We start from the raw sequence: 15,528 nt of genomic DNA on the forward strand, positions 1-15,528 counted from the left end.
ACTCCAAAGTACTTCCTAACTCCCATACAAAGGGTTCCTTAAGAAGGGTTCCTTAAGAAGGTTCTTTATCGGGAAACCTGGCCATTATCTGTTTGTACCCAACAAAGGTTCATATCATCTCATGTTGGTCATGCACACACACAATATTGTACGCGGCTAGGCGCGCGCGCACACACACACACACACACACACACACACACACACACACACACACACACACACACACACACACACACACACACACACACACACACAATCCTGGCTTCGGGAGTCAAACGATTCATCGTGTTGAGGGCGGTGGCCATGGTAACCAGACGGCCAGCAGTCCAGGCGTCTAGCGGATGGACAGCATCATGACGAACTCTGGAAGAGAGAGGAGGTCAGACGGAAGAACGACGAATCTCGACCGTCCACTCCACGGTCACCCAATAAAGTCAAATTCTACTGACGGCATTTCTATTCATCGGTGCGATGAGACGCAAACGTATCAGCGAGCGGATTCAATCCATTACGCTGTCATGCTCGGCGAGGCGGGGTTCTACTCACCGTCGAAGTCGATGTTGCCGTCGCCGTTGATGTCGATCTCCTTCAGGATCTCCTCCAGCTCGCCCTTCTTCAGCTTCTCGCCCAACAGGGTCTTCACCGCCTCCTTCATCTCATCCTGGTTGATCAGACCGTCCCCGTCCGTGTCGAACTGGAGGAGGACGAAGGAGAGAGGGAGGAGGAGAGAGGAGGAGGAGGAGGAGGAGAGAGCATGTTTAAAAACCCTCATTTACCTCCAACTATGGACCCTAATGCCAAGGTGACGAAGGGACATGTTCAATGACACACAGCTCATCCGGGTTCTCCTGGGTCAGAACCTCACCTGCTGGAAGGCGGACCTGAGCTCCTTCAACCCCAGCATGTCCGCCGTCTCGTGCATCATCCTGGGCCCCATCAGCTCGCAGAAGTCGTCAAAGTCCATCAGACCGCCCACTGGAGACACACGGCCAATCAACAGCCAGGATGCGGTCAGGACTCGAGACAAACAGCCAATCGACAGTCACGGTACTGTGTAGTTACACCATCACACACCAGCCACCCAACGGGCAGAATACAGTCCGAATTGGACACACAGCCAATCAACGGTCAGGACGCCGGCTAAACCGCCCGGCGACAGCCAATCGCCGGCCGCCGCCGCTAGTACTCACTCTTCATCTTGATCTGCTGCACGATCTCCAGCAGCTCCATCTCGGTGGGCATGTACCCCATGGTCCTCATGCACTCCGCCACATCCTTGTAGTTCAGGTAGCCATCGCCCTGCTCGAACAGCTTGAAGCAATCCTGTAGCTCTGTGTCCAGGGTAGGGGGCAGGGGGAGGGGTTAGGGTTAGGGGTCGTGGACAGGAAGTGAAACTACACATCAGACTCAGTTACATCACAGTGACTCTGCATACGGGCCAGAAGGAAGGGTTTAGGAGGGAAGAGTCGGTGGTTACGAAGCGGAGCTCCAGTATCAGATTCATAACCCCCCGTGCGATGGCGCCTGGACTCACCGTCCAGCTCCACTTGGGCCAGCTCTCTCTCCTGCAGGAAGACAAGAGGAGAGAGGTCAGCGGCGGCTTCGGACACGAGACGGTCCGTCCTACGCCGGCGTCCCCTTAATGGAGACGGCCCGACACGCTCGGGCCTCCTGTAGAGCGCCGAGGTGAACGTTGGTGGGGTGGAGGAGAGGTCACTGACGTAAGATGGCGTTCTAAAGGCGCAGGGATGGGGGGGGGGGGGGGGGGGGGGTGAGGACAGCAGAGGCCGTTTCCTGATCACCTGGGATTATAATGTGACCATCCGAGCAAAAAACACACAAACGCTGGTCAGCCTCTGGCCATTAATTCCTTTAACGTACATTTGGTGAAATCAACACGTGGTTAACCATGGTTCTTAACCTTGACGACTCTTCCAGGGGCCGGACAGACGCAGGACGAGAACGTTCTCCTGTTGTTTGGTATATAAAGCTCCTTCTACCGTGTCTCTCCTCCAGGGAGCTTGATGAAGGGTGACACTGATCTGCAGCTAACAGGCTGATAACGCTGAGGACTGACCGGGATTACTGGTACTGACCACACAGAGGACAACTCTCCCTTGGGTGGCTTAGAGGCCTCTACGTACACACACACACACACACACACTTGACATACTAAGGTTAGGAGCTCAGCCACCTGGGTAATGACTCTTGCTTCCCCTTGTCTTTTGCACAAGCAAAGAATCCTTTCTTCCTTTCAGTGACTGTCGTTAACAGGTATCCAGGTTAATATGGGTGTACTGCAGTGTTGGGGACAATTCATTTTCAGTCAGTTCTAAATTTAAACCGAAATAACTTATTCCATAGGCTAATTGAAGTTATTTCAAATACTTCCATATAACACTGATAACGTTTAGCTTTTGTAATCAAACGTTTTTCTATTTTTTAGTTATTTTACATTTTAATGTGGTCCAGGTCCAGCTTCCTGAACTGACTGAGCTGAAACTGAACGGACGCCCTTGTGAACGGGTCATGAGCGGACACGGGGACGCACACAGGACACACACACACAGGACACGCACACACACAGGACACACACACACACACAGGATATATACACACACACACACACACGACATACACACACACACGCACACACACACAGCACACACACACACACAGGACACGCACACACAGGACTTAAACAGGCACGGATTTCCTTCAGTGACCAGGGTGAGGAACTCTAACAGACGACCTCTACCCCGAGTTCATCTCTGACCAGCTCGTAAAACAAGCAGCAAAATTCAAAACATTCTGAACGGTTTTTGGAGGCGGAGCCTGTGACGAGACTTGAAAAGCTTCATAGCGTACCGCCCCGAAGATGCTGCTGAGCAGGGTGGTGTAGACCTTGTTCATCTGACTCTCCGTGGTCTTCTTGGACTTGGTCTTCTTCGGGGCCTCGGCGCCGGAGGAGGAGCCCTTGCGGGACTTGGGGGCGCCATCTTTGCTGTGAGAGACAAGAGAGAGGCTGGTTCACTGACCGGGGGAATCCTCGCGTGCCTCGCCTATAATCAACGACGTCTACAAAATGAACACGTTTCACATTGGGGTCCCCCCCCACCCCAAATGTAAACAAACAAATGTAAACAAGTGTTTTGTTGTAAAAACATCATATCTTGGAATAAATGTAGGCCTACATCATCCACAGCATGCCTGGCATTGCTCATCTGTCTATCTTCACAAATAAACAAAAAGCTTTTATCATATTTGAGCACCTGGAAAGGCGCTATATAAACACAGTGCCTATATGATAGACAATAAGCAATGACTCATGCCTACACAACAGACAACAACTGACTCAGCACAACTGTAGCCTATACTTGAATGTTGCACTGCCTATATCATGGACTCACACACAGTCATCCATGATCATACGGGATAAATAGATTAGGATGATACTGATAGACTGCTAGACTACGGATAGTAAATTGCCAGTTTGGGAACCTTTAAATGTCTAGTTCCATACCCAGGACTGGAATGAGGAGCTGATATAACACTGATAAGACACTAAGGACCAGCGATGACAAGAAGTCCAATGTACCTGTACTTGTTACACGTGGCTAATAAACTTCCTATTGTATTCTGAATCATTATTATTAATAATCCTCGCTGACCCACAATGCTCTGTGGAGCAGTAGAGAGGCGGTCTATCTCACCTCTCTGTGGAGACGGCGGAGACGGCCGAGGTAGCCGAGGTGGTCGAGGCTTTTCTGGACATACTGGGGCTGAATAAACACAGACAGATAAACACATAGATGAGATTCACATTCCTTTATTTTTACATCCTTTGTACGCGTACAGGGGAGTAAAATTCTTGGGTTCTGGCTCCTCAACCTCGTAACAACACCACAAATAACAACACAAGAAGACAGTAAAGAGAGAATAACGCAGGACGATAGTAATAAAAAAAAGGTACAATAGTAATAACAAACGGTGCAATAAATTAAGTGTGGACTGGGAAATCAGCTACTGTGCCGAGACGGATGCTGTGCATTTCATGCAGAAAGGTAGATGCTGTCTATTGTAGTGCAAAAACATACAAGCAAAAAGTACATTTGATAGAAAACGCTACAGGAGGTATTCAGTTTGGAGAAAGAGGAGAGCGGGCCAACCGCCGTCTCACCTTTCAGCTGTCTGTCAGGTAAAAGGAGGAGAGGAAAGTAGGAGAGATGACAGGGCGCCACTCTTCCCACGACGGCGTTCCGCGGGGGACTGCGAACGACGGGACGAGGTCCCTCCTCTCTCCTCCTCCTCCTCCCCTCACTCGCTCCCTCCGTCCGTCCGTCCATCCATCCCTCCAATCCGCCGTCAGACGTCTTAAGGGGTGACGACCCGGCTAAATGCGTCGAGATTAGAAAGCAAAGCGCAGAGCTGTGCGAGAGCGCGGCGCGGCAGGGCGTCACGGCATGGCCGGCCAGACAGGAAGGGTCTAGTGCTCTTCTCATCCCTCATTTTATTGTACATAGTTCATCATGTTCCTCTACCGGGATTGAGACCTTGACGTGGTGTAGAGGCTTGTGTGTTGAGGACCTTCAGAGCGTTCACCCCTGTTCAAACCCACCAGGACCACACTGGAGTGTTGAAGAGGCGCCGGGTGTTGAAGTCGGACAGGATGTGGTTCTACCCTCCAGATCTCCAGCCTCCATAGCGGGTGCTCTGCCATCTCCACATCTTTATTTTTTTAAGGAGTCGCATCTTCATGCGGCGGCCTGTTGGGGTGTGGAGGTGCTCACTTATGTGTCCTCTTGGTGATGGATGTGCGGGCAAAGGACAGAACTTCCTCTACAAGTCCGGCTACCACCACAGGGTATTACTTATTCCTACATTATTGTATTAGTGAATAAAATCTCACTCAATAACACACTATAATCATAATAATAATCCACTGCTAGCTGTTGAACTTCATTCAAACAAAATGTCTTTTGATTGCAGGTACGTCACGCCTGTGACTTATCCAGCTGGTACACCACAATTTACTTGATAAAAAAACAAGGATAATTCTGTGGAAAGAGCAAAGGACCTCTATACTGAATACACCAGCTGGTCTCCAGCCTAGACAACCTGTGGTAAATTACATTCTAACCCAGAAAACAACACAGCAGCGCCATCTGTCTTCAAACCCAAGTTATTTTATTTTCAACACTTTATCAGGGGAGAGCGCGAACGCAGTCCCCCACTACCAGAAATTATGCAGTCGAGATTCCCACATTTGGGGAATTCGCTGGGGTCAGCACAACCGGAGTGCAATGGCTGAGCCTCGCCCAGGGTGAACCACCTTCATGATCATGGTGTCTCCCCTGCCAGGTAAGTATGAGTTGTACACGGCCGCTGTGGGGAGGTCATTCTACAGCATACACTAAACCCTGATGGTGAACACCAGACATCTACTAGGGACAGCGCAGATTAGATCAAATAACTATTCCATACGAGTTTAACCAGCTGTGTAAGAGGCTATTTGAATGTGTTTTTGTCTTCATTTTGCATCAAAATACAAGTATTTCTACCATTTCCCAGCATGCAATGCTGTGTCAGGACAATAGTTTGTTTCCATAAAAGTGTGTTCATTTTCGAAGTAAAATCCCAGTGAATATATCCCCATAAACACCGTGTATTATACTGCATATCATATTCGAACACAATCAGCGTAACACCTAAAATAAATTTTGATTTTTACTTTTACTCCACTACTACTAGCCTACATTCACGAGAACAAAGAAAATTCAGACTGCAGTTCTGCTACTGAACACCAGGGGGAGACTCGTCCCTCTCTAAGATGCCCTCGTAGAGCCACGCGGTCTCTCCCCAAACCTTCCACTCCAGCCGGCGCTGTTCGAGCCAGTCACTAGTCAGTCAGACGTCCTGCCTAGACTAGCGAGGCTACTAACTAACACAACAAGGGCATTTTAACTGCATCAATTCGGTTGATTCTATGCAATAATACAAGGGGGGAGGGACACAATAACTTGTCTAATAAATTGAGGACGATCTGATGTGAAATAGTTAAGATCCCAGCGTCATGACTTCCCAGCAACTTTGGCTACGTTGTAGATATGAAAATCTCAAGCAGCGCTAAAACTTCCTATTTCTCTTTTGACATCTTATATCCCCGGGGGGAAGTGCACCGTTCCTGGAGGTACTGCAATACCAGGTCGATGCGTGGAGTGGACGGAGCAAGCCCCTATTCCATCTCCCTGTTCCAAAAATCAATTTAATATATGGTCCCCGGGTAGGGGACGTATCAGATATTAAACTGATAAGAACAGATACTACACTTGATCTTAGCCAAAAGGCCGAGAAGCGATACCGAACCGCCATGCGGAGAAAACAGGCCGTTTCCCGGGACAACAAACCCGGTGACGAGACAGCAACATATCATATTACATTTCATGTAACCCAATAATGATCGTCTGTTAAAAATACTAGATGCACTAATTTATCGAATTAATTAAAACCTAAAAGGGTATGTTATACGACGTATTTGATACTGTGTTGTAGCCTGCTAAATGCGCCTCATGTTACATTTGTTTATGAATGAGCAGAGAACGCCCACGAGGTCGCCTCCTCACCAATCAGAATTCAGTTGTAGCTGCACGTCAGATGGGGAGGCGACAGTTGCCTGTGAGAGCAGAACAACCCCCATTATGATTTCAACCGAACTTGGCGATCACTGGCATAATAACAGTGTTATTAACCATAATAGCCTAAACACACGCATTATCAACGCATTGTGAAAATGAACAAATCTCCCGTTAGTCGGACAACTACTAATAAGCTATGCTGAGATCATAAATGTTTTTCCCATTTAAATAAGTTATTACAGAGAAAAACATCAGCAGCAATGATTAAAATACAGAGTAACCTAGGCAACCACATAGCAGTGAAAAGACTGAACACAAATTACTTTTAACTTAAATGTATACTGAAAAGTTGTCGCATAACAGGTTTAACACTGAAGGTGATCTGTGTGATGTCGAGTTGAATTATATCACACAGGAAATAAAGCAGAAGAATGCATTCCAATTATGTCACAATAAATTGAAAAACCTCTCTTGATCAATAGCCTACATTCTAAGATTGTTTAATCAATCAATCAATCAATGCTTTATTTGTATAGCGCATTTCATACCCAGAGGCAACACAATGCGCTTTACAGAGAACAAGGGAGGTGGGCAGACGTCCCACCCCTACATATTCCAGAGGGAAGCAAAAAAACAGTATCACCCGGGGGCCAGATAAGTGAGCTGTAAAAAAATTCTTCCCTGAACCCTGTCAACAAGGCGATCGAGCAAGCTCCTGGAGTATGTTTGTCTACCGGCTAAGAACATTTATAAAGCAATAAATAACATTAAATTACATTTTCAGAGTAAGAGAGGCTAATAACATCATAGGAGAGACATGGCAAACACTGGTGTATGTCTGTGTGTGCTTGAATGTGCCTGGGCCCAGATAGAGGCAGGGGTCAGGGGTAGGGTCGGGGTAGGAAAAGGATACGGACCCGGGTTAGGGTGAGGGGATCTGAGCCCAGGACTGGTGTATGTCTGTGTGTGTGTGAGTGTGCCTGGGTCCAGGTAGAGGCAGGGGTCAGGGGTAGGAAGAGGATACGGACCCGGGTTAGGGTGAGGGGAAGGGGGGTACTGGGCCAAGGCCTAAAGCCGGAAGTGGACTGGTGTATGTCTGTGTGTACGTGTGTGTGTGTGTGTTAACTAATTGCTACGACATCTACAGCAGACACAGGGGTATCTATCGGACTCAGGGTGGTCTGCTGGTGACAGTGGGCCATCCACTGGACCTGACAGGTTATTGTCAGGTTAATAACGATCACAGGTTTATGATCGTTAAATGATCAACCAAGTGTTCTAAATCATAATATGAACAGTAGGCCTGTGTGAATATTATTTCTTCGAGATTTCAAGATCTATTTACTAACCATGTATATGGTTCACCCAGACTAGGACTTTGACTAGGGGAATGGCCTGAGCACTCTGTTGTGCATGGAACCCACATCTTCCACATATGACTAATAAACATCCTTGAATCAAACCTAGTGCATAGAGAACTGGACGTCTTTATTAAATGGAAATTGTACAGTTTACTCGATTTGAGGACGAAAAACAAGGGTCATTTTGTGGCAAGAGTAAAGGACCTCTCTACTGAGTGCACCAGCTTGTCTCAAGCCTAGACAACCTGTGGTCATTTCTATTCTAACCCCGAACACAACATGGCAGAGCCAGCGGTCTTCAAAGGTGAGTTTGTTTTATATTTTCAACACTTTATCAGGGGAGAGCGCGAACGCAGTCCCCCACTACCAGAAATTATGCAGTCGAGATTCCCACATTTGAGGAATTCGCTGGGGTCAGCACAGCCGGAGTGCAATGGCTGAGCCTCGCCCAGGGTGAACCACCTTCATGATCATGGTGTCTCCCCTGCCAGGTAAGTATGAGTTGTACACGGCCGCTGTGGGGAGGTCATTCTACAGAATACACTAAACCCTGATGGTGAACACACGTCTTTCTACCATTTCCCAGCATGCAATGCTGTATCAGGATAATACAGTTTGTTTTCATAAAAGTGTGTTCATTTCTGAAGTAAAATTCCAGTGAATACATCCCCACAAACACTGGTGCATATCATATTCGAACACAATCAACCAAAAGCCTAAAATAAATGTTTTTACTTACTTTTACTCCACTACTACTAGCCTACATTCACGAGAACAACAATTTCAGACTGCAGTTCTGCTACTGAACACCAGGGGGAGACTCGTCCCTCTCCAAGATGCCCTCGTAGAGCCACGCGGTCTCTCCCCAAACCTTCCACTCGAGCCGGCGGGAGCGCTGTGCGAGCCAGGGACGCAGCCAGTCACTAGTCAGTCAGACTGCCACATCTGTCCTGCCTAGACTAGGGAGGCTACTAACTAACACAAGGGCATTTTTAACTGCATCAACTCGGTTGATTCTATGCCCTAAGGGGGGAGGGACACAATAACTTAATAAATTGAGGATCATCTCAGCAACTTTCCCAGCGTAATGACTTCACAGCAACTTTGGCTACGCTGTAGATATGAAAGTCTCAAGCAGCGTTAAAACTTCCTATTTCTCTTTTGACATCTTATATCCCCGGGGGGAAGTGCACCGTTCCTGGAGGTACTGCAATACCAGGTCGATGCGTGGAGTGGACGGAGCAAGCCCCTATTCCATCTCCCTGTTCCAAAAATCAATTTAATATATGGTCCCCGGGTAGGGGACGTATCAGATATTAAACTGATAAGAACAGATACTACACTTGATCTTAGCCAAAAGGCCGAGAAGCGATACCGAACCGCCATGCGGAGAAAACAGGCCGTTTCCCGGGACAACAAACCCGGTGACGAGACAGCAACATATCATATTACATTTCATGTAACCCAATAATGATCGTCTGTTAAAAATACTAGATGCACTAATTTATCGAATTAATTAAAACCTAAAAGGGTATGTTATACGACGTATTTGATACTGTGTTGTAGCCTGCTAAATGCGCCTCATGTTACATTTGTTTATGAATGAGCAGAGAACGCCCACGAGGTCGCCTCCTCACCAATCAGAATTCAGTTGTAGCTGCACGTCAGATGGGGAGGCGACAGTTGCCTGTGAGAGCAGAACAACCCCCATTATGATTTCAACCGAACTTGGCGATCACTGGCATAATAACAGTGTTATTAACCATAATAGCCTAAACACACGCATTATCAACGCATTGTGAAAATGAACAAATCTCCCGTTAGTCGGACAACTACTAATAAGCTATGCTGAGATCATAAATGTTTTTCCCATTTAAATAAGTTATTACAGAGAAAAACATCAGCAGCAATGATTAAAATACAGAGTAACCTAGGCAACCACATAGCAGTGAAAAGACTGAACACAAATTACTTTTAACTTAAATGTATACTGAAAAGTTGTCGCATAACAGGTTTAACACTGAAGGTGATCTGTGTGATGTCGAGTTGAATTATATCACACAGGAAATAAAGCAGAAGAATGCATTCCAATTATGTCACAATAAATTGAAAAACCTCTCTTGATCAATAGCCTACATTCTAAGATTGTTTAATCAATCAATCAATGCTTTATTTGTATAGCGCATTTCATACCCAGAGGCAACACAATGCGCTTTACAGAGAACAAGGGAGGTGGGCAGACGTCCCACCCCTACATATTCCAGAGGGAAGCAAAAAAACAGTATCACCCGGGGGCCAGATAAGTGAGCTGTAAAAAAATTCTTCCCTGAACCCTGTCAACAAGGCGATCGAGCAAGCTCCTGGAGTATGTTTGTCTACCGGCTAAGAACATTTATAAAGCAATAAATAACATTAAATTACATTTTCAGAGTAAGAGAGGCTAATAACATCATAGGAGAGACATGGCAAACACTGGTGTATGTCTGTGTGTGCTTGAATGTGCCTGGGCCCAGATAGAGGCAGGGGTCAGGGGTAGGGTCGGGGTAGGAAAAGGATACGGACCCGGGTTAGGGTGAGGGGATCTGAGCCCAGGACTGGTGTATGTCTGTGTGTGTGTGAGTGTGCCTGGGTCCAGGTAGAGGCAGGGGTCAGGGGTAGGGTGGGGGTAGGAAGAGGATACGGACCCGGGTTAGGGTGAGGGGAAGGGGGGTACTGGGCCAAGGCCTAAAGCCGGAAGTGGACTGGTGTATGTCTGTGTGTACGTGTGTGTGTGTGTGTTAACTAATTGCTACGACATCTACAGCAGACACAGGGGTATCTATCGGACTCAGGGTGGTCTGCTGGTGACAGTGGGCCATCCACTGGACCTGACAGGTTATTGTCAGGTTAATAACGATCACAGGTTTATGATCGTTAAATGATCAACCAAGTGTTCTAAATCATAATATGAACAGTAGGCCTGTGTGAATATTATTTCTTCAAGATTTCAAGATCTATTTACTAACCATGTATATGGTTCACCCAGACTAGGACTTTGACTAGGGGAATGGCCTGAGCACTCTGTTGTGCATGGAACCCACATCTTCCACATATGACTAATAAACATCCTTGAATCAAACCTAGTGCATAGAGAACTGGACGTCTTTATTAAATGGAAATTGTACAGTTTACTCGATTTGAGGACGAAAAACAAGGGTCATTTTGTGGCAAGAGTAAAGGACCTCTCTACTGAGTGCACCAGCTTGTCTCAAGCCTAGACAACCTGTGGTAATTTCTATTCTAACCCCGAACACAACATGGCAGAGCCAGCGGTCTTCAAAGGTGAGTTTGTTTTATATTTTCAACACTTTATCAGGGGAGAGCGCGAACGCAGTCCCCCACTACCAGAAATTATGCAGTCGAGATTCCCACATTTGAGGAATTCGCTGGGGTCAGCACAGCCGGAGTGCAATGGCTGAGCCTCGCCCAGGGTGAACCACCTTCATGATCATGGTGTCTCCCCTGCCAGGTAAGTATGAGTTGTACACGGCCGCTGTGGGGAGGTCATTCTACAGAATACACTAAACCCTGATGGTGAACACACGTCTTTCTACCATTTCCCAGCATGCAATGCTGTATCAGGATAATACAGTTTGTTTTCATAAAAGTGTGTTCATTTCTGAAGTAAAATTCCAGTGAATACATCCCCACAAACACTGGTGCATATCATATTCGAACACAATCAACCAAAAGCCTAAAATAAATGTTTACACTTACTTTTACTCCACTACTACTAGCCTACATTCACGAGAACAACAATTTCAGACTGCAGTTCTGCTACTGAACACCAGGGGGAGACTCGTCCCTCTCCAAGATGCCCTCGTAGAGCCACGCGGTCTCTCCCCAAACCTTCCACTCGAGCCGGCGGGAGCGCTGTGCGAGCCAGGGACGCAGCCAGTCACTACACATCTGTCCTGCCTAGACTAGGGAGGCTACTAACTAACACAAGGGCATTTTAACTGCATCAACTCGGTTGATTCTATGCAATAATACAAGGGGGGAGGGACACAATAACGTAATAAATTGAGGACGATCTGATGTGAAATAGTTAAGATCCCAGCGTTGTGACTTCCCAGCAACTTTGGCTACGTTGTGAATGTGAAAGTCTCAAGCAGCGTTTAAACTTCCTATTTCTCTTTTGACATCTTATATCCCCGGGGGGAAGTGCACCGTTCCTGGAGGTACTGCAATACCAGGTCGATGCGTGGAGTGGACGGAGCAAGCCCCTATTCCATCTCCCTGTTCCAAAAATCAATTTAATATATGGTCCCCGGGTAGGGGACGTATCAGATATTAAACTGATAAGAACAGATACTACACTTGATCTTAGCCAAAAGGCCGAGAAGCGATACCGAACCACCATGCGGAGAAAGCAGGCCGTTTCCCGGGACAACAAACCCGGTGACGAGACAGCAACATATCATATCACATTTCATGTAACCCAATAATGATCGTCTGTTAAAAATACTAGATGCACTAATTTATCGAATTAATTTAAACCTAAAAGGGTATGTTATACGACGTATTTAATACTGTGTTGTAGCCTGCTAAATGCGCCTCATGTTACATTAGTTTATGAATGAGCAGAGAACGCCCACGAGGTCGCCTCCTCACCAATCAGAATTCAGTTGTAGCTGCACGTCAGATGGGGAGGCGACAGTTGCCTGTGAGAGCAGAACAACCCCCATTATGATTTCAACCGAACTTGGCGATCACTGGCATAATAACAGTGTTATTAAGCATATAGACATAATAGCCTAAACACACGCATTATCAACGCATTGTGAAAATGAATAAATCTCCCCTTAGTCGGACAACAACTAACAAGCTATGCTGAGATCATAAATGTCTTTCCCATTTAAATAAGTTATTAAAGAGAAAAAAATCAGCAGCCATGATTATAATACAGAAGCAACCACATAGCAGTGAAAAGACTGAACACAAATTACAGTAGGCTACTTTTAACTTAAATGTATATTTACTGAAAAGTTGCCGAATGACAAGTTTAACACTGAAGGTGACCTGTGCGATGTCGAGTTGAATTATATCACACAGGAAATAAAGCAGAAGAATGTATTCCAATTGTCACAATAAATTGAAAAACCTCTCTTGATCAATAGCCTACATTCTAAGATTGTTTTATGATCGTTAAATGATCAACCAAGTGTTCTAAATCATAATATGAACAGTAGGTCTGTGTGAATATTATTTCTGTGAGGTGGTTGTTTCTAGATTTTTCAAGATTAAGATCTATTTACTAACCATGTATATGGTTCACCCAGACTAGGACTTTGACTAGGGGAATGGCCTGAGCACTCTGTTGTGCATGGAACCCACATCTTGCACATATGACTAATAAACATCCTTGAATCAAACCTAGTGCATCGAGAACTGGACGTCTTTATTAAATGGAAATTGTACAGTTAACTTGATTTGAGGAAGAAAAACAAGGGTCATTTTGTGGCAAGAGCAAAGGACCTCTATACTACCGAGTGCACCAGCTTGTCTCCAGCCTACTACACACCCTGTGGTCATTTCTATTCTAACCCCGAACACAACGTGGCAGAGCCATCGGTCTTCAAAGGTGAGTTTGTTTTATATTTTCAACACTTTATCAGGGGAGAGCGCGAACGCAGTCCCCCACTACCAGAAATTATGCAGTCGAGATTCCCACATTTGAGGAATTCGCTGGGGTCAGCACAGCCGGAGTGCAATGGCTGAGCCTCGCCCAGGGTGAACCACCTTCATGATCATGGTGTCTCCCCTGCCAGGTAAGTATGAGTTGTACACGGCCGCTGTGGGGAGGTCATTCTACAGCATACACTAAACCCTGATGGTGAACACGTCTTTCTACCATTTCCCAGCATGCAATGCTGTATCAGGACAATACAGTTAGCTTACATTCACGAGAACAACAATTTCAGACTGCAGTTCTGCTACTGAACACCGGGGGGAGACTCGTCCCTCTCCAAGATGCCCTCGTAGAGCCACGCGGTCTCTCCCCAAACCTTCCACTCGAGCCGGCGGGAGCACTGTGCGAGTCAGGGACGCAGCCAGTCACTAGTCAGTCAGACTGCCACATCTGTCCTGCCTAGACTAGGGAGGCTACTAACTAACACAAGGGCATTTTTAACTGCATCGATTCGGGTGATTCTATGCAACAATATAAGGGGGGAGGACACAATAACTTAATAAATTGAGGACGATCTGATGTGAAATAGTTAAGATCCCAGCGTCATGCGCTAGTGTAATAGGCAGATCCGAAGGCTTTTGTAAAAACGATAGGAATAAGGCTACACTCTAACACTGTATTCACTTCAAGTTAAACCAACCAATCAATCAGGGACGAGGAGTACAGAGCCCTGTGCAGTGGTGTGACACCAACCACCTTCTGCTTAACACCAGCAACACAAAGGAGTTGGTGGTGGATTTTAGGAGGAAGAGGGGGACCCCAGCCCCCATCACCATCAAGGGGGCGGAAGTCGAGAGGATGGACTCCTATAAGTACCTGGGAGTCCAAATCAACAACAAACTGGAATGGACCGACAACAGCGAGGCTCTTTTCAGGAAGGGGCAGAGCAGACTGGTGTTCCTGAGAAGGCTGAGGTCATTCAACGTCTGCATCAAGCTGCAGCAAATGTTCTACCAGTCGGTGGTCGCCAGCGCCCTTTTCTTCGCCGTGGACTGCTGGGGTGGCAACATCTGTGCGAGGGATGCTACAAAGCTGAACAAGCTGATGAATAAGTCAATCAATGATTGCGCTCAAATCATGAAAGAATAAAACAAAAAATGCAGCAACACGAAGTAGATGAGATGGTGGTTTGATTCGTCACAAAAAAGATTATTTTATAAGCAAGGAATGCGCAACAGGCATGGAACACAAACGGGGATGGAAATGTATTTGTTGGGGATGGAAATGTATTTGTTGGTTACTGTTGGCGTTGGTTGGAGGGCTCGACTTTGCATTTTAAACTCACAACATCATAGACTATGCTACAAACCAAGAAAAATATACCCTTGATTGCTGTAGCTCAAACTCATAATTCACCTGTTTGATATGCTCTTTAATGGTGGTGTGATGTGTGTTTGCAATTTTGCGTGTAATCGCGGATGGTTTTCCCCGTTCAAAAACGTAGCTATGGATCTCCGCGCTAGTGTATTCCAGGCCTTGGATGACAACCAAAGGTAATTCTGTGGCAAGAGCAAAGGACCTCTATACTGAATGCACCAGCTGAATGCACCTGTGGTAAATTATATTCCAACCCAGAATACAACACAGCAGCGCCATGTCTTCAAACCCAAGTTTGTATTTTAGTTTTTAGCTTGGAGCAATCACTGGCATAATAACAGTGTTATTAACCATAATAGCCTATACATATAATAGCCTATACACACACACACATTAACAATGCATTGTAAAAATGAACAAATCACCCGTTATTGTCAGACAAGCACTAACAACAAGCTATGCTGAGATCATAAATGTCTTTCCC

General features: G+C 46.2%; 1 protein-coding gene across 1 annotated transcript; it reads right to left on the reverse strand.

The window, feature by feature from the left end:
* Positions 1-334: 334 nt before the first annotated feature.
* Positions 335-4,720, reverse strand: LOC311319961 (calcium-binding protein 2; the record flags this gene model as incomplete). The annotated part of the gene is made up of 9 exons (XM_084451595.1): positions 335-363; positions 547-694; positions 866-975; positions 1,191-1,331; positions 1,535-1,565; positions 2,869-3,004; positions 3,714-3,782; positions 4,181-4,191; positions 4,682-4,720. The coding sequence occupies 9 exons, from the start codon at positions 4,718-4,720 to the stop codon at positions 335-337; spliced, it is 714 nt and encodes a 237-aa protein (XP_084307721.1).
* Between the last annotated feature and the right edge of the window lie 10,808 nt (positions 4,721-15,528).

This window comes from Borostomias antarcticus (genome assembly GCF_949987555.1).
Source record: "Borostomias antarcticus genome assembly, chromosome: 17".
NCBI lineage: Eukaryota > Metazoa > Chordata > Actinopteri > Stomiiformes > Stomiidae > Borostomias > Borostomias antarcticus.